At 40.5% G+C, this 19,755-nt stretch overlaps 1 protein-coding gene across 6 annotated transcripts in view; it reads left to right on the plus strand.

The window, feature by feature from the left end:
* Positions 1–19,755, plus strand: part of PHKA2 (phosphorylase kinase regulatory subunit alpha 2) — a 63,478-nt gene that overhangs the window by 31,009 nt on the left and 12,714 nt on the right. For 4 of the 6 annotated variants that reach the window (XM_067556472.1, XM_067556471.1, XM_067556474.1 and 1 more), the window contains 10 exons: positions 145–233; positions 1,487–1,620; positions 3,556–3,712; positions 5,467–5,546; positions 5,767–5,845; positions 5,966–6,095; positions 9,723–9,824; positions 11,573–11,691; positions 12,792–12,821; positions 14,204–14,257. In XM_067556472.1, coding sequence (XP_067412573.1) covers positions 145–233; positions 1,487–1,620; positions 3,556–3,712; positions 5,467–5,546; positions 5,767–5,845; positions 5,966–6,095; positions 9,723–9,824; positions 11,573–11,691; positions 12,792–12,821; positions 14,204–14,257 — 974 coding nt within the window. Of the gene's footprint in view, positions 1–144; positions 234–1,486; positions 1,621–3,555; positions 3,713–5,466; positions 5,547–5,766; positions 5,846–5,965; positions 6,096–9,722; positions 9,825–11,572; positions 11,692–12,791; positions 12,822–14,203; positions 14,258–16,971; positions 19,742–19,755 lie in introns of those variants that run through there. The other 2 variants (XM_067556476.1, XM_067556473.1) reach the window with 2 other exon arrangements.

The raw sequence follows: 19,755 nt of genomic DNA on the forward strand, positions 1-19,755 counted from the left end.
AGTTGTGTGTATCATATCCCAGACAGCATGCATGGCTCTTGCATTCTGATTGCTGGAGATTTCTAATATTTTCACCCAGTATAAATTCTTTTACCAGATGTTGCATTTCCTTTACATGTTATTTTAGATTGTTTTGCTTTTCAGGCGTTTCTATGTCTCTGCCAACTAAAGTTTTGAACACTCACCGGAAATCTCTGAATCTCGTTGATTCCCCACATCCTCTTGAAGTGAAGGTGAGCTAGTGGAATGGTTTATGCAGCATGTGCTGGAAGAGTGTATTTGGAATGAATTTTTGGCCATTAAATGGGTTTTTGTTTGGAGATAGTAATTAATTGTACATTATTGAATGAAATGCTTCCTTTAGCATTAGCCAAACAAATAGTAAATTAACTTGTAATTATCTTTTAGAGGCAAATCCCCCCACCCTTTTCATAGGCATGTAGGGATGAAAAGCAGTGGGACCAGAGCAATGGAGGAACAGCACATTGGGAACTTATAGTGTGGTCTGCACTCCCTATCCACCATGGAGCTGTTCTTCAAGGAGTTCAGTTCACAGCAGTGTGTGGAAAGGGAGACTTGTGAAAGGACAGGGCGTGGCTGATGGCTATGTGGCTCCACCAGCCAACACCCTCTCCCTTTTTCCCCCCTCCCCCTCGCCCCCCGAGGATGGAAATATAGATCCAATAGAGGGTGCTGCAGTCTTAAGAGTGCACTGTCAGCTTCAGAATGGTTTCATATCCTGGAAGGACAGGATTCTACCCCTTGCAGGATTCCTCTGTTCACAGGCCATCTATTCTCTTATGAAAAAGGATATGGCCCTGAGGGCATTAGTTATACAGCACCCAACTGTTTATTAAACAGAAGAATTTTCATCTAACACAATTTTCCCTCAATTAATTTGCTGTCACGTAAGTTCAACTCATTGTATACGTTACTTAGAAAGTTTAGAAAATTTCTAATGGCAGTATCTTCACTTACAAAGCACCAGTTAGAAGTATAGGCAAAGAAATCAGCAGAACTTGTTGGGCAATCTACTTTTACTTGATTTCACTTAAATTTGTTAGTATACAAAAATTATTAAATCAGTGCTCACGCACATCTGATTTATAAGTTAAAACAAATGACAAGAAAGTTTGGCTTTTTTGGTTTTTTTCCTGCTATTACAAAATGTCTAGTTTCTTTGGCCAAAAGTCTTTCTCGCATTATAATATCTCTGCTGACTCAATGGACCAGAAGTATCCATGATTGCAAAGGGAATGTTCCATTCTAGCTGCTATATATTCTGAGCTTAATCACTATCTTTACTATAGCTTGATGGAAACAGCATGGTGCATATAAATTTCAAATAAGGAATTGCATTACTATGCCCTGTGTCTTCTCCAGTGAGTAGCCAGAGCTTAGTGAATTAGAGTGTTCCATCTATTTGTTCTTTCATGTTTTTGTTGGTGTTTTTTTATTTTTTATCTCTTCTGTCTCTGATGATCAGGATCCTGAAGCTGTTTTGCATTTGCCTAAAGATGATCATGGTGATTTGGATTGTGAGAAGTTAGTTGAACAGCTGAAGGAGTGCCCAACTCTACATGATCAAGCAGATATATTATACATCTTGTATATAATAAAGTAAGTTATCAGGGGTTTTCTGTATTTTCTCTTCAGATTGTCTGGAAGTTTCATCACAAGTCCCCCAGACAAAAGCGTAGATACTGTAAACATTTCAGTCTACTTCAATAGCTTTTGTTTTATAAGGATATTTACAGGTACCTTAAGTACACTAATACATATATGTACAGATTTTAGATGAGACAGGTAAGAACACAGGGCGTTTGATGAAGAATTGTTTAGCATAAGAATTTGCACTGGCACTTGAGGCCTGGAACAGAGCTAACTGAAATCAAATACATAAATCCTCTATATGCACAAATACAATACATGATTCAATATTGTTGTGCACCAATAGATTCACAAGTAGTTGGTGTAAATTTTTATACACAAGTAGATAGGCACATGGACATTTGATGCAGAATTGTTACACTATGTTCTTTTATATACTGAAAAATAGTTTCATTTATCTGGATAGAGTTCAAATGTAGTTTTAATTCATATTTTTCTTTATTTCTTGCATGTTAAAGTGACACATTGGCTAAAATCCAATACTCCTCAAAACACTCTTGGGAATATCTAATTGGAGCTGCTAAACATAGTAAAATAGCCTAGTGACTAAAACAGGGTTGATGAGAACAAAACACTAATTTAATCCAACAACAATCTTGTAAGAGTGTATTTACTAATACATATTAATTTGGGGGGTTTTTATGTTGAAGAAATACTACAGGATATTGGGAGACAGCTTAAGGATGGAGCACACATCATCCATTGCTGGGCTTTCCTAATAGTACACATGGTCTTTCGTTTACTTCTGTGTTTTGCTTCTCACACCAGGACATTTCTGGGATCTGGAATATTTTTGAGCCTATGTCTAGCAGCTTCATTTTTCTCCCCTGCCCTTTACAGCATCATCCCACCACATTTAGACTGAGGAGCCTTCCTACCTGACTGGATGTAATATCCTCTTCCCTCCCTGGACTGGCCCTATGTCACAGCAACATCATCTTTCCAAAGGCTAGCCTCCTTTGATGCATTGCTTCCCACCAAAATTGGTTGGGGGCCACTGTGGTAATATTAGAAAGCATAATCAAAAGGGAGCCAAGTTCTTCACCATCATGACATTCTTGGAGGGAGGAGATGAACAAAAAAGTTTATCTGAACTCTTCTTCATGTCTTTTCTTTCCATATGTTTAGAAATATGAAAGATGTTGTTTCCCAAAAAGCATGGCACTGTTATTGCATTTGTATAATCTCCAGCAGTTTTCTCCAGACTGTCTGGATTCCTATGACCTATTGCTAGAGTGAAGAATTCTCAAACACAGGTGCAAAAATATGATCACTGCCTCTTTCAACACCTTCACCATGACAGCAGCACATTACCACTGTCTTTTGATGCCTAGAAGACATCAAATCTAATAGGGTATGGTGTGGAAGTTAGATTTTTTCATGTTGCGTTTCTCAAGTTGTTAATCAATCAGAAACTCCTGACACATCTAAGAAACTAATGCAATCTTTAGCACTATTGATGAAGGTTGCTATTATTGGGCTTTGTTCTGCAAGGTCCTGAGTACTTTGGTCCTGATCCAACGAAGTGTCTAAACATATCCTTAACTTAAAGCATGAGAGTAGTTCTGTTGACTTCAGTGAGACTACTCACATTACTAACTTTAAGCAAGTGTGTAAGTTTGGGATTTTGAAAGAGATTTATGTGCCCAAACCCTATTGACTTCTAATGAATGCCTAATTGCCTTCTGTGCTTGTAAATTCCTTCCCAAGTGATCTGTTGAATCAGGGCCAAATTGCTCAGCACCTTGCAGGATAGAGTACATAGGGGAGTTCAGTTTCTTCCTTTCATCATCTGTCATGTCTCTGCATGGAGGGTCTTTAGAAATCTGCATTCTTTGTTTCTGGGCAATCCCAAAGTTGTTATCTCTGCTTTTTCTTCCTCAGAGGCCCAGACTGGGATACAGAACTGAATGGACAGTATGGAGTCACTGTTCATTGTCTGCTCAATGAGCTCTACAGCAAGGCAGGCCTGAACCAAGAGTGGGGGTTAATTCGTTACATCTCTGGCATACTCAAGAAGAGAGTGGAAGTTCTGGCTGAGGTATAACAAAAACAAATGTTGCCAATTTCTTCAGTTTCCCTTCCATGTGCCCAGAAACAGATATTCTTGAATATTTTATCTATTAACACTCAGAACACAGGTTTTATGGTCTATGTTTACCCTGTTCTGGTTTTATGTTCCATCAGTATCTTAAAGCACATGGTATATTGTAGTATATTTTAGAAGAGCAATGAAGGCTTAGTAATATGAAACCGTATGACAATGTCTCTGCCTTTGAACTTCACTGAGAGAGGTAAACTCTGAGTGATGCTGCCTGGTTGTTTTGAGAATTGAGGGTTGTAGATAAGTGAAGTGAGACTAGAAAGGTTCTGCAGTACTGGAGGAGGTTAGATTAAGCTTTAAAAAAAAAAAAAAAAAAAGGTGTCTTGATTATAATTTATTTTTGTTACCATAGTGCCTTGGAACCACAATCATAGAGTTTAAGGCCAGAAGGGACCATCAGATCATCTAGTCTGACCTTCTGTACATCATAGGCCACCAGCACCCACACACTAAACCCAACAATCATAATTAGACCAAAGTATAATAGCCCATAGGAGACTAGACTGTTATGTGCCACAGGTAAGAATAGGAGTGAATGAGGTACACCAGTGCCTGGGGCCCCAGCACTGGCAGGGAAATCATGGGTCAGTACAAAAAGATAGTCCCTTTCCCAAAGAGCTTACATCCAAAGTCTAAGTATATTGAAATGTACAGGGATGGCAGAACATTTGGAACTATTTAAGGAAAACCAGAGAGATCAGTTGCAGACACATTGATTTCATCCTGATCATTAAAAATTATTTACTTTAGGTTGTTATAAATAAGTCTCAATTTCTCTGCTTCTACCTGTTTACAGTGAGTTCTTGAGATTTGCACATTGCTATCATTCCTAGCCATTTTTAGGCTTGCCTTTCATCCTGTATAGTGACATTGCAGAGCTTTGGCCATTACGCACACAAAAGCTATAGCGAGTGATTTGTTATAGCTGCACTGCACCATTTCCCAAAGCGTGGGGCATCTTCTTTTCCTGTCTCCCTAGTGGGAACATGAAGGACTAGCTGGCTGTGGGGGCATGGAAAAAATGTATAAATTAAGACGCAAGGACTTTGACAATGGAGTGGGGGGTGAGGATGATAAAAGGGTGTGATTAGTTCTCAGGGAAACTGCTCTGCTCTCAGTGGGCTTTGATTCAGGGCCCTGTAACAGATGAACTAAACACCAGCCCCACATTTGCACTAAGACCAACACAAAGAAGGTAACATACAGCAGGACTAGGAGGCAGTACTCATTTGGAAATGAATTCAAGTATCTAAACTGACTATAGGACAGTATATTATATACAGTGAATCTTTTTCTGAAAGGATACAATTGTTCAGAGGATTTCTAGCTGTAATAGACTCTCTCCTCACACATTCACAGAGAACGAGAGAGAGAGTGAAGTTTTCTTGTAACTTCATCTATTTTATCTTGTAAATAACAAAGTAATAATACTATAGGAAGGATTAGAATACTCCATGGGCTTGAGCCAGCATCACTGAAGGTGAAATTGTCAAATCTCCATTGACTTCTACATTAATGTACATTTAATCTACAATAGATGAGGATTTGCCTCTGAGCTATATGTTCAGTAGCAAATCCAAATACACAGCGGAGTTACGGAAGAAATGCTTTTTCTTGAATTAAATAGAATTATTGTTGCCATATATTTTAACAGAGTGGGCTCTCTTGCTTTCTATATTGTACTGTAATAGGCATGTACAGACCTTCTGTCTCATCACAAGCAGCTTACAGTGGGCCTGCCTCCTGAGCCACGTGAAAAAACTATTACCTCGTAAGTGAAACTATTACCGTGTAAGTGTTAGCTCTATCTCAGTGTGGATGTCTTGTATTTCAGAGTTCCTACTATTGATACAGTGTTTCCAAGACAGAGTTGTTTCAGTGTATTTTAAATTAGATACTTCAGATCAAAATCTCCAAATCCAAACAGTCAACACATGTAGAAAATAACAAGCATTATAGACACTCCTAACTGTCTGGTTCACTTTCCATAGCCCTCTGCCACCTGAGGAGTTGTCTGAGCTTACTTATGAAGCCAGTGGACAAGATATCAGTATTGCTGTCCTTACTCAGGTATAAAATATGTGTGGTTTTTTTCATGCTGTATTTTCTGTTTCTATTGTTGTCTGGTTCCAGCAAGAATTATAATGAATGCCTCTAAATAGATATTCTTTGTTCATTTGCTCATGTCAGGAGATAATGGTGTATTTGGCTATGTACGTCAGGTCACAGCCCAGCCTTTTTGCAGAGATGCTCAGACTCCGCATTGGACTAATAATTCAGGTGATGGCTACTGAGCTGGTTCGCAGTTTGAACTGTTCAGGTAAGACCAGCTGTACTGTAATACTGTAGTGAATAAATCTCTCTCCTCTCCCCACCCCCAATGACCAACATTTCAGTTACACAGAATAAGACAAATACATTTACTTATTTTTAACAGAGCCCTTTTTAAAAAATATCTCTAACTGTCAAAATCCTCCTTTCGATAAACATGGCAAAGTAACATTCTTGGGGGGCTGTAAAAATCCTAATTTAATAATTCTGTGTTTAAGCAGACTCTCATTTTTTCGTGTGCGTATGGTTTTAGCTTTTATTTCCCTAGGAAAGTTCAGCTTAGAAACCATTTGTTTTTTAATGAACAGTGTTACATATACAGTGTTATCCTACACACACACAGTTACAAATGTCTAAATAATCTGCATTCCTAGCATCCTTTTGACATAATGAAATACCCACACTCCTTTTCAAAAGTGACCTAGGCATTTAAGGTATGTGGACACACACTAGCAATTCACACTCCCAAAGTCTGAACTGCAGGGCTGGGTAGCCAAGCCCTTAGGCTCCCCTAGATCACACTATAAAACTTAGATTGACCAAGCTGAATTACTCAGGGCTCTGAATAATTTAATGTGCTGTGCTAAGTAGTTAGGTCAAACTAACCCCACTGTGGACACCCCTAGGACAACAGAAGAATTTTTCCATTGACCTGGCTACTACATCTTAAGGGGGTGGATTTACTATAGCAATGGAAAAAACCTTTCTGTAGATATAATAATTCTCTCTTCGAGTGATTTCTCATATCCATTCCATTATAGGTGTGTGCACGCCCCGTGCACAGATTTCCAGAACTTTTTCCCCTTAGCTAGCTCCGTAGGGCCGGCTCAGGTGCCCCCTGGAGTACCGCGCTCATGCTGCAGTACATAGGGCGCCACCGACCCTGCGGCCCCTCAGTTCCTTCTTTCCGCCTGTGACGGTTACCAGAACTTCTGCCTCTTGCATACAAACACAAATAGCATCCCTTAGTGTTATAGCTTTATTGTTCGAGTTTATTGTTTTCTAATAGTAGATTAGCAAGTAGTTAAGTAAATAGTGCCCTTAGGGGCTGGAGCTGAGCCATGCCCGGCTCCACCAGCTTTAAAGCCTGCACCGAGTGTGCAAAATCCTTTCCAGTGCGTGACCCTCACAACCGTTGCCTCCGATGCCTCGGGGAGTAACACGAAAGAAAAATGCAGGATCTGTAGGCACCATCGGCACTGAAGAAGAAGAAGCGGCGCGAGGCCGCACATATGGACTCCCCCCTGCTACCGGGAAAGCAGGGGGTGCAATAGGAGATGCCCCAGCCACGTGCCATGGAGAGTAGTCCGGCACCGGCATCTCCTCGCAGAGAGCCTCCCCCGACTCCTGGGGGTGGGGGAGCACCTCTGCAAGGGCCGTCGACACCGGAGGCTTTCGCTGCAGCACGCACCCCCATGGGCCTGCCTATGCCTCCGTCCCCCCCTCGGCCGAGGGTTCCGGGACCTGTGTCTCAGGGTAAACCTGTGTTGGGTTACCCCGGTGGGTGGAAGAGACGGGAGTTGAGGTCTCCCCCCAGACGGCCAAGGAGGGTAGAGAGTGCGGGCTTCCCTCCTAGCTCCGACTCCAGGTCGTTGAGCTCCATGGCACTGAGGGCGGTCCAGGGACAAACGTTCGAGGCAAAGGCGCTACAGTTCCGCCTCGAGCAGGGACCTGAGTGTGGGCTCCGGTACCACGGTGCGGAGCCCAGCTCAACACCGATCCCCGATTCTGCCTGCCTCGGCGCTGAGCTTCCTACCGTGCATTCCGGCACTGCCTGCCTCGGCACCGAGGGCTACGTTAACATGAACTAGATATGTTTTAGTTCATCTCTGCAACGTCCACAAGGGGCAGTTACAGCGCAATGTGCTAGTGTGTGCTGCAATTCACACTCCCAAAGTCTGAACTGCAGGGCTGGTAGATCACACTATAAAACGTAGATTGACCAAGCTAAATTACTCAGGGCTCTGAATAATTTAATGCGCTGTGCTAAGTAGTTAGGCCAAACTAATCCCACTGTGGACACCTCTAGGACAACAGAAGAATTTTTCCATTGACCTGGCTACTACATCTTAAGGGCGTGGATTTACTACAGCAATGGAAAAAACCTTTCTGTAGATATAATAAATTTCTACACTACAACGGTACATTGATGTATCTGTAGCGCTTGTAGTGTGAACATATTCTGACTTTCAATGAGACTTAAATGCTTTTGGAATTTCTATTTGAAGTGACTTTATACTAATTGCAAAGTTAGACAGTCATTCAGCTTTCCCTACCCCACACATACTCTACAATCCTAAATATGCTTGGCTGTGGTAGAGTTAGTATCTAAATTTCTGAATATTGACATGTTTTCTCTTTAATTTTATTTTACTGACCTCCCAGTGGGGATATATAAGAACTACTCCATGATGTTACTCATGTCCTATTGCATATGGGAATTAAATAGATGAGCTGCACAGTGCACAGCTAATACAGCCTTGAAGTTCACCATGGGAGGAGACAGTGAAGCTGCAGGGAAATCCATTAGACTCTCCAAACAGTAAAATCTAAAGGGATTACAGTCCTGTGTAACAGTAGCAGCTATCAGAAGTAATAGAGTTAATTGGTACCAAATCATAGTGAAATACTGATGCTGCTTCTGAGTGGACATGGGATCTGCCCAGATTTCTCTGACCTAGGTGGTCTCAGTGTCTATGGCACACTAAGTGAATCCATTGTGGGAAGCTTTCTGTCAGCAGCAGCTGATAGGCTTCCCAGTTTTTCCATCTCCTGAGTATGAAGTCAGAGACTTCGTCCCCCCTGTTGCCTCCCCGGCAAACGAGCTAACTGCTAAAAACCAGTATTATTCCTTGTCACCCAGTAGTTAGCCAGGATTTGGGAACTTGTGCGTTCTTTCCATTAGGAGAAGAAATTGATGGTGGAGTCAAGAATTTTTTTTGATGCAATCTTGTTTGTTTAGAAAAAAATATACAAAGTCCTGTTTTCCAGAACACTGTAAGAATGAAATAGCAGGAGATAGTTTCTTTGCTCATGGTTCCAACTCTCCTTGCAGCCAGCACTCTGCCCAAAAGCTTTCTCTCACTTAACTTTTTCTCAGCGTCATGCCACGAATGCTTCTCTGGCCATCTCTGGTGGTTCCTTGTTACCTTCTCTATCTGCTTCTATGTTGTTTCTCCTGCTTCTGTCTCTTACATGAACAGCTCCATCAAACAATACCCAGCCCCTCTGCATTTGCAATCATTCCTCAAGAAAACTCCTCATAGTTTAGCCCACATAGTTCAGATTTCAGACCAGCAGTCTTGCATGTTGCCTGTGTTTTGGATGATGACTCCTGTTGTTTCTAAGGGAGACTTAACTGTTTCTTACATCTTTCCTGATGAAGGATAGCTGTTATACCAACTAGCTTCAATGAGGTTTCACCCAAACCCCAGTACAAATAATAATTAGGGTTCCTTCTATAAAGATTGCCTCTTCCGGGTTTGTCAGCTATTCTTTCCTTTTTTTTTTTTTTTTAAAATAAGCAAGCATTAATAACAGAACATAACTAGGAATTAACCCTGTTTTCCTAGAAAAACTGCAGTATGAATGACCTAGAATAGTATTTTTTTACTAGGTGAAGAAGCTTCGGAAAGTTTAATGAATCTAAGCCCCTTTGATATGAAAAATCTCCTGCACCATATTTTGAGTGGGAAAGAATTTGGCGTTGAAAGAAGCAGTAAGTTGTCTGTTTGGTTGCTTGGATGTATTATAACTTGTACGTGTATATATTAAGCGAGAGTTATTTAGATGCAGTGTATTTTAAATTTTGTAAGCAGCAGTCTCCTCTTTAGAAATGTTTGCTGCAGAGATACCAATTAAGGATGAAACACAGGGGCTTAAACACAAAAAACAAACACCTGTTATTTTCAGTACCTGAAATGTTATTTTGAACTATAGAATTTTTAATTCAGCAATATTGTATAACCACTTAATCATTTTTGGAGACATCTGTGGAAATATGTGATCTTCTCAGACTGGTGGGATAGGCTAAGAATTGTAGTGAGATTTCATCCAGCATTTTCATAGGTACAGATGGTTCTGTTTATAACCTATCTTGCCCCTCAATACGTGCACCAGCCAGGTGACCTACATTGTCTTGGCAGAGATAGTTTCATTGTTATGTCATCTCTTCACTTTTGAATGCAGAGTAGTCCTTAAAATGTAAATTGTGCTTGGATTGGGCTTTGATGTGGTGATACAGCCCCTGCTCTGTAGTGGTGGGGAGAGACAGATGCATGGTGTGTGAGTAGGAGCTTTGGGAGATAGTATACTAGATTTAGGCATGGAGGGCCAGATTCCCAGCTGGCATAAATGAGTGAACATCTGGAAGTGTGAGCTAGAGCAACCCCTGCCTACACTCTTTTATAGGGTGCAGTATGTGCTCCCCACTCACTACAGGTCCAGCTGGGGAGGGATGTGGCCCTCTCCCCTCTGCCTGTTTAGGTAGGCAAGGGTTGTTGTCAGAACTGGCCAGGATCACTTTGAGCCCACGGACTAGGATTGTGTCTGATCCCTGTGCAGAGGCACAAAAGTGAGAGCTCCTTGTACCGTGTCCCTACCTCATGTACCTGCATAAGGCCAGATACAATGTTGACTGTCGGTTGATTTCACTTATGTGCGCATAGTTAGATGATAATTAAGACTCATTATTAAACTTAAAACATAGATGTGGGTCTGAAAACAGAGAGTTGGTGAAAATGTTGTGAATGGCAAATATTTATATATGCTAGAGATGAGATATAGACAGTGTTTCCATCACTTGTTCTGGGCATGTAATGGACATTGACAGAGCAGAACTCTGTCTCCTTCCTACCTGTCCACTATTTTTCAAGGTTCATCCTTTTGCAGGTTTGCAAATCATATTAAGTGACTGCATCAATTTATTTTAAATGTGCACAAACACAAAAAACATCTGGTCCTAAAATCAGGCCATATCAAGCTATCAGTGATATGCAAACAGACTTTTAAAATGAGAATGTCTAATGTGACCAGCGCTGAAGGATACTGAGAACAAAAAAATGCGGCCTGTCTGAAGGTCAAAGGCCATATCAACAGCCCCCAGGAATTCCTGGTTAGCATTAGACCTTCTATGGCTCCTAAATCCATATTTAGACTGAAAAATCAGGCCAAAATATTTAGAAGCTTGAGAACTCAAAAAACCCCACTGTAGTCATTGGGAGTTGCAGATTCCCAGTAGCTTTGAAAATTGGGTCAAAATATTGAAATGTCTAAATATGGATTTAGGAGCAAGTTTGGTTATGTTTTTAATCTTATTGGAAGTAAAGAGACATCCCGGAAGGTGCATAGACCTGAGATACAAGGTGGTTTTCCTTTAATTTCTACATTTAATTTTAAGTTGTATTCTTATTATTACTTAAATATAGCTATGTTTAATCTAAAAAACTGCCTTGTTTCTTTCTTTAGTGCGGCCTCTAGATTCCTCTACCTCCAGCCCTGCAATTTCTATTCATGAAATGGGACACACTGGAGCAACTAAAACAGAAAGAAGTGGCATTACCAGACTGAAGAGCGAAATGAAACAGGTGGGGGGAACTCCCTTTCTGCACATTCTTTAGGCAGCACAGGATTTATGAGTCATTTTTTAAATTCTGGAGACAGCATTTTTTTTATTTCTCCGCTATTACATTCATGATTAAATTGCAAACTTTTCCTATCTGTTTTATTATTTGAAGTAGCAGTGGTTGTTTTAAAAAAAGGACGGGAAGAAGGGAAATCAAATTTTTTTCAAAACATTTTCCTCTTTGGTTTTAATTTAAAATTCTGAAATTAGTATATTTCAACCAACTCCTGGTTTGAAGCATTAAGGACAACTGACTTAGAGCAAGTTCCTGTCATTCTTACTTAAGTAAAGATCCTATTTGCACTAAGTAAAGATTTGGCTCGAACAATATTCATTCTTGTTTTTTAAACTTCTGTTTTTTCTGTCATACAAATTTTTAAGGTGGTCCATATGTTTACTTTAGCCTACTGTAGATTGGAAGGCAAACAAGAAAATACCTCTTCATCTCAGTAGGCAGAGAGATTGGTGAGCTATCTCCCCATTAATGCAGTAACATATGTACTGTATAAATAAGATTTCAAGACAGCTGGAGGAGATTTTCTATGCTGATTACTAAATGGAAACATCTTTTTTGGGAACAACACATTCAGTTCTTATTTACTTTGGCATGAAAATTTAATTCTTAAACCAAAACAAGTTTGCCTAATGATTTGGCCTAAATAAATAAGTCCTGATTTAATTTCTCCAGGTGAAAGCTTTTGGTTTTAGCTGAACTAATACTGAAGAGAGAGAGCCAGCTCAAGTACTGAATATAACTTCTCCCTGCAATGAGATCTGCAAGCAGGAATCTTTACTTCCTCACAGACTCCTTCCATGCAGATATAAAGATTCACTCAGAAAAGAAATCTTAGATCCAGTTTTCATGTGTTTCTGTGTAGGAGGTACGAGAGTCATTATCTAGTAAGACCACTAGGAATCTTTTTTGCTAATACATTATCTCATGCAGCAAGCGACCGTATGGAAAGATACAATAGGAAACACAAACTAGATAGTTTTGAAACTTTTTTTGGTTATTTTTGCACATTTGTTTAAATTAATTGCATAACTAATTTTTGATTCCAGATGAATAGGAGGTTACCTGCTGATGAAAAGGTGAACTAAATAAGAATGCATGTTTTCCTCCCTCACTATTGCATTATATATATTTGTACTAGAATTTTGGAACTAAGAGGCTTTTTGTATGCTTTGAAGACTGAACACTTCAATGTTAAAATAGTAAATGATTTAATTAATTAATATGGTGTTTTGCCTGTGCCGCTGCTGCTAGTTTGTTGTTGCGAGAAGACTAACTTAAGTTCCAGTCTCTCCAGAGGTCCAGCAATTTATAACATCATACAAATTTAGAATGTGGATGGCAAGTTGTGAATATGTGACTTAATGTCCTTTCAAGTAGGGAACACATTATAATGTCCTGTCTTTTGGAATACCTGACTGGCCACTAGATGGCAGCATTATTATATTGTTCTAAGTAGAGATGTAGCACAGTTGCAGCTTTCTGTAGAAATGTAATAATATAAAGGTGGAAAAATGTTCCCTGAGATTCTTTAGAAGGAAAGATGCGATTTCTACACAGAAAAGGATTTGAGTGGCTTCTTCCCTGCTGTGGAGAGTTAGACTTTTTCTATTCATACTGATTCCCAATAGGTCTCGTTGAGCCATTAGGAATATTCAGCCTTTAGTATCAGGAAAAAAACCATTAAGTCACTCTTAAAGACATCAGTTTGACAGTGAACATTTTGGGTGCTTTGACTTAGACTCTTTCTATATTGGAGCTGATTTTCAAACGTGCTTAGCACCTTCAGCTCCCATTATTGATTTCTTTGGGTGCTCCATATTCTGAAAATCAGTCCAGTTACTTTTACAGCTTGTCTGAATCATTATTGTTTAACCAAAAAGAAGGCTATTAGAAATACCTTAGGTGCTTACCAGCATCTAATCATTTCTCTTTGGAAAACTGCCTCACTGGTTTTGCTGAGTATTACCAGCCTGGCTGACAACTTGCATGATTTGAAGCATGGGATTTTTCTAGCACTAATATAAGGTACAGACACTGTAAGGGATGCTAAAGAGAAAATATAGGCTTGCAGTATCAACCCTGCATCATGTGGAGGCAGCTGCATTTTTTTAATCTAATTTGAGTTTTTTATGTTTTTGTGCTGTGTGAGGTAGATTCTGTGGAAAGCTTGTGATAGCATAGTAACAGAGGAATGTAAAACTCTGAAGATCCTCAAACATAAAGGGTCTAATTGTGATTTCACTTACACTAGTGTAAATCAGGAGTAACTTTCCTGATGTCAGTGAAATTATATCCGTGTGGGAGCACATTCTGACTCAAAGAACTATTTTTCTTAAATTTAAAAAGTATAAATTTTCATTGCCTTTTCATGCATCACTTCATCTTGTTTGTCTTATCATGGTTTACTGACTCTTTTCTTCTTCTTCTTTTTTTTTTTTTTTTAATTTCTGTTTTGTAGTTCTTTTATGGGGGCCATTCCATGTCCGGCAGTATGCACCATTCCAGGTTCACGGTAAAATACCATTCAGAGATTTGCGGTCTGTTTCTTTTCCCCCTTTGCAGGGAGTAACGCTAGCCCTACATGTATTTTGCAGCTTTTCTTATATGGATTTTTTTTTTTTAAACCCTAGCTTTTTGTTTCATTCATGTTCATGGGGACCCAGTTCTTATTTCTGGTCTTTATAACAGAAGTCTTCTTTTCCACATTCTTTTAAATTTTCAGAGTTGTGATGGATTTAGCCACTTGACTAGGAGCTGCGAGGCTAAATCCTGGGTAGCCCTTAATGTTTAAAGATAATGTGGAAATATAAATTTGACCCAATTGATTCTCAGTAGGGTTTTTAGTTATATAAATTTTAAATTCATAAAAGGAAAGAGATGATAATACTGGTTAGAGCAAAGTTTGGACCAGTTTCAACATACTGTAATATCTTGCCCTTCTATTCCACCTCTGTTGTGATTAAAATTGAGGAATAATTTTGTCTGCTAGAGACTTGGATGAGATTCCTTTCAAATTCACTTTACTTCTAGATCTAAATAAGAGTTTGAAATTAGGCCTTTTGATCTAAAGGATAAAGCACATTAATTCACTGCATCGGTTTGTTTTAATACTTAAAAATAGAATATTCTTCACTTCCAAATAACTCTCAAAAGTGACCAAGTAGCCTTAATAACTTACTGCATTTTGGACCAAGTGCTGTACGCTGGGTACAATACACCCCTTTTCAGCAGGTTTGTGCCAGATGTAGGCACCATTTAAGACCTGGGAAGTTAAATGGTACATAGGATTTGTGCAGGCCACTCTGGTCAAGGATAAATATCACCCATTCTGAATACTGACACAGATTACTGGGCCAAATCTTGGTCCGGCATACAAAGATTAATTAAACCTATGGCTTTTACTAGTGTGAGTTTCTTCTACAGCCAGCCATCTCCCTCCAAGGCCATTTAATTGAGAGATAATCAGCAACTCCTACTCCTTCCTAGGCTCTCACTCTTAAGAGGAAAGGGAGCTGTTTATATAACTTGTCCTGTTCCCAGCAAGCCTTGCTGTAGTAACCTGCAGTTCCCAGATGCATTCTCTGCATCACGCCCTCACATTCCCATCATGCTACAGTGAGCAGCAGAAACCTTAAACTGGGCAGTGCTAGACCCGAAAGAGTCCCTTAACTGTCTTAAAGGGACAGTAAACCCCATTACTCTCACACACACACTCTCACACCCCTTTTGGCTTTGGCCAGTGGATCCATGTATATGCAGACCCACAGTGCATATCATGCCTCCCAAGCCCCATGGATATTCTGGAATGTGTCATCAAAAAGCACTTTTCTGACACAGACCATGTACCTCTGTGGCTTCTCCATGGCCTACCTGCCTCCTACACAGTAGGTCTGTTGCTTTACAGCCTTGTGCACCAATGCACAGAGGAACATGATTTGGCCCCATATTCTTAGTGCACTTGATTCAAATGTAGAGAGTTATTAAATGAGATCTGGATAAACAGCTTAGTCAAAATAGGGGAAAAGGATAGAAGTGAATATGCACACAGTAATTCGTTGTTGATCCCTTGGGGTCAAAGATGATCTCTTTCACAGGTTTCATTTACATGGGTACTTCAGTGAGTAATCCTTGAGCTGCAGACTTGTTGGCAGACATTGCAGGTGGTGTTGGAAGGCAGGGTTGGGCCATGATTGCTGCATGACAGTTGTCTGTCCTTTCTTTTCTGGTGTTTTTCTGCGACTAGGGCAAGGCGCTTTTCCTCAGAATTGGTCATTCTTTGTGTGACGAATCTGCCAGCTAGCCCTATTTTGGGCAACTGAATCCCAGTGTGTGGTGTCGATGCCACATCTCTTGAATTGCTTCAGCACTGGCACTACTGCTGAACTCTTTCATTACTTAAATATCATCTCTGTTGAATTTGAGAAAAAAAACTTAACTGTGCATCAGTCAGGATGCTATATAATGAAAATGAACATATTGCATCAAGCCAGCACAGGAAAGATATTTTTTTTCCCATTAGAAGGAAAAGCCATTGAGTAGATACATTACGTTTTAGGTTTCAAGTCTGTATTTTCTAGATTCTGATCCTGCAGACCTTACTCACGCTAAACTTCCATGAACTTCAGTAGCAGTTTCCTTTGAGAAAGCACTGATGGGATCAGGCTGTCAGTGAGCTCCTCCCTAGACAGTACATACTCCAGGTGCAGCTGTGCCTGGTCCTGCATGGGTGTGCAAGGGGGGGGCAAAGAGCCTTTCCTCTTACTTCAGAACTGGGCACAATCCAGTTGACTAGAAGGTTTATGCAAGTTGACAGCCACAGCTAGTGCAAGACTCTTCCTCTTTTGCAGAGGACAGAAGAGCTAGTTATATGCATGTGCATCACCTTGTCATAGCAGTGTAGAGTCTCTCTGTGCTCCTCTTTTGGGCACAATACATTCAGAAACTCTTGCTAGGGTCTCTACAGAACTCCCAACCGCTACTGCTCCCTAAAAGGCACCAATTTTGCCCTGAGAGTGTTTAAACACCAATGTTGTGCAGCTGAACTGTGGAAATTGTCCACACTAGGCAAGAAATCCCATTTAAATAAATAACACAGTGTTCTGGTCATGGAACAGAGCCTGCCTCTTAAGTATTTCCAAGTTAGATTCAAAAGGAAAGTCCCCTGAAGCATGGAGATGTTTAAGTCATTAAAAGAAGCTTTTACATGATTGTCTTTTGCTCTGACAGGCTCATTTGTTCAGTTGGTTGACTTGAAAATGTTCGTGTAAGTACCAACAGATACAGTATAAATCAGCTCACTTGGTCTAGCGGCAGGACTGCAGCTATGAAAAGTTGCTTCTTTCCTCCCAACAAAATGTAAGGGGTGGGGGGCTGCTCTTGTTACTTTTATTTCTCTGCTCTTTTGATTCCCCCCTTTAAGACAAGGCGATACCCTCTGAGGCCCGAACCCCCAGATGGGAGCATCACACAGGATAACTGTAAGCAATGGGAGAGACTCTTGCTTGCATCTCTGTAAAAACCCAAGAAAGGTGGGAACATTGCCTAGGAGTCACGTAGTTTAGGAAGATTGAATGATTCATGTTATTCATCTCTAAAAGAAGATTCCAGGATTGTTAGGCTGAAGCCAAGAATGTTTGAGTCAGGGTGAAGCCTTGGCAGAAGCTACAAGCAGGGTTGAGAGCTGTGGTTTAGAATGTGACCAGGTGCGATCCCGACTGGGCCACAGGAGAACGAGATGGAATGTTGGCATCCAAAGATTCTGTGGCAGTTAGAATGTGACAGTTGAACAGAGGTGGTGGGAGTAACAGCTACGTGGGCTCACAAAAAGAGGTGGTGGTGCCTCCAACTGGGGGGCAGATCTGTGTACAAATTTTGGGGAACACATAAAAACAGCAATATGGCTCGCTGCAGCACACTGCATGGAATCAACAGCCCCTCAATATAACCCACCTAAGTGGCTTCACTATCTGATTGCCTGTTCACTAATATACACTGCCTTGTGGTGTTAGCATGTTTACTGCTGCGGTGTTTTGTATGTGTTTCCTGCCACGCTGTTCGGCAGAATAAGTACACAGGCACACTGGTGTAAAGGGCTGCCACAAATACTAAAATAATCTGATTCCAAGCCGTACAGAACTGGGCACAAGTGCAAACAGTCCCTATGCGTACTGCAATATGATGGCACTGTTACCAGGACTATTTTAAACTTTGACCACATAATGCCAAGAAAGCAAGATACCCTCACTGGCCACAGAGAGGCTAAAGGAAGGAAAAGGCTGTGGGAAAATAATCAGATACAGAGCACAGATGGTGGTTTACTTGGCGCAAGTGCCACACCCACGTGACAGTGGGCTTTCATCTACCGATAGTGTATATGTGATTTACTGAGTAGGCACATGTATTGAGATACAGGCTTTGGTCTCTCTCTCAACCTAGAGTGCCTTTGCAGTGCATTCCTTTAAATGGGTGGCTTTTGCCTTTCCAGGCTGTGGACTGGCCCATAGTCATTCTTACACAAGAAGACCTGAGGGCTTCTAATGTAGAACACATGATTTCCCCTGGCCCTGGAAATAAGAATTTCATGATGGTGCCCCATCTCTAAAGATGACAAAGAACAGTGATCTGTCTGCCCAGTTTGCTCTTGATCAAGCCTGAAAGTGTAAATAGCAGTGAAATCAAGAGCAACAATGACAGCATTCGGGAAGTAAGACTGATGTGTGCAGAGATGTAGACGTGATAATTGAAGATATAAGACATTACAAGATAGATTCTGACCCCTGTAGCTTTTTGCAAAAGTGCCTTCCTGAAATTGTGGACCTATCATTTCTCTTAAAAGACTGGTCCTGAAAACCTTGTAAAACACTACTGCAGATCCTGTAATCTCTTTCACACCAAAGATTGTGGTGCAAAGAATTATAAGGTCTGCAGACATGCTTGGCAGAGCGAGTAAGTTCCACAAACCAAATAAATTCCTGTTCAAGAAAGTTATAGTCTCAGCTGGCAAGACCCAGCAGAGTTTTTAAAATTGCAGGAAAGGTCTCATGGGGGAAATGCCATTTCTGCTTCTTGTATCTCCCAAGGATTGTTGAGATGATCCAAGGGAAGGTCTCCCCAATGGGTTATGAGGCATTCCTTTGCCTAACTCTAGCAGACACCCCAGACACAGATTTCTTTTGTAGCTATCAGGAAACTGGAAAAAGCCCTAGTTGGGATAGTTGCCCCATGTACTGCATTAGAAGGGGCAGAGACGCAATCAAGGTATTTGCCAAATGGGCAGATTAACAGCCACCCTAAAACATGGATGGCATATCTATGGCATCCATCCTTTCCATACACATACACCATGCAGTGTGAGCAAACAAATCTAATCTGTTCTGTTTAGCTTAACCATTTTTGCATGCCTGTGCCCTTTTTATAGTGCACCTTAAAATCACCATTGAGTTTATAACATATTTTTAAAAAGTTACAATTCTTTCCTACTACTTCTAGCATTGACGTTTACCTCTAGCCAAACCATATTTTTTTATCTCATAAGCTAAAGAGAGTCCAGTCTCTTCAGTATTTGAATGGGAGAGCAAGGGGAAAATCCCAAGTGTGACCAAGACAGAAGTGAGGCATTTGTTCCAGAGTTTTAGTACTTTAACAGCAGTGCCACTGAGAATTAAGATTCAGTCTGCATGGTTGCTCTGTCAAGTAAAGATATTCCCTCCACCCCCAACCATAATAGAAGACTTTTCTAAACTCACTTGATTAATTGGTTAAGATCAAGCTGCAAATTCAAGCTGATTTTGTTTTGCTGACTGCTCATTGGTTCTTTTTGGAATTGAGTAAAATGTGAAGAGATTTGTTGTGAAAGAAAAACATTGACCTTATCCCATCAACATCTTTAAAAAAAAAAATCAGTATTGTTCACTAGAAACCACGTTGCATTGAAACTAGCAAAATGGAGTAACGTGCAAGGGTGGGTGTTTGCATGTTAGCATGTTGTAGTTACTAAATGGTCTGTCTCTT

The sequence above is a fragment of the Emydura macquarii genome, unplaced genomic scaffold, assembly GCF_026122565.2.
Source record: "Emydura macquarii macquarii isolate MOO-44397 ecotype Brisbane River unplaced genomic scaffold, CSIRO-AGI_Emac_v2 contig_1786, whole genome shotgun sequence".
Lineage (NCBI taxonomy): Eukaryota > Metazoa > Chordata > Testudines > Chelidae > Emydura > Emydura macquarii.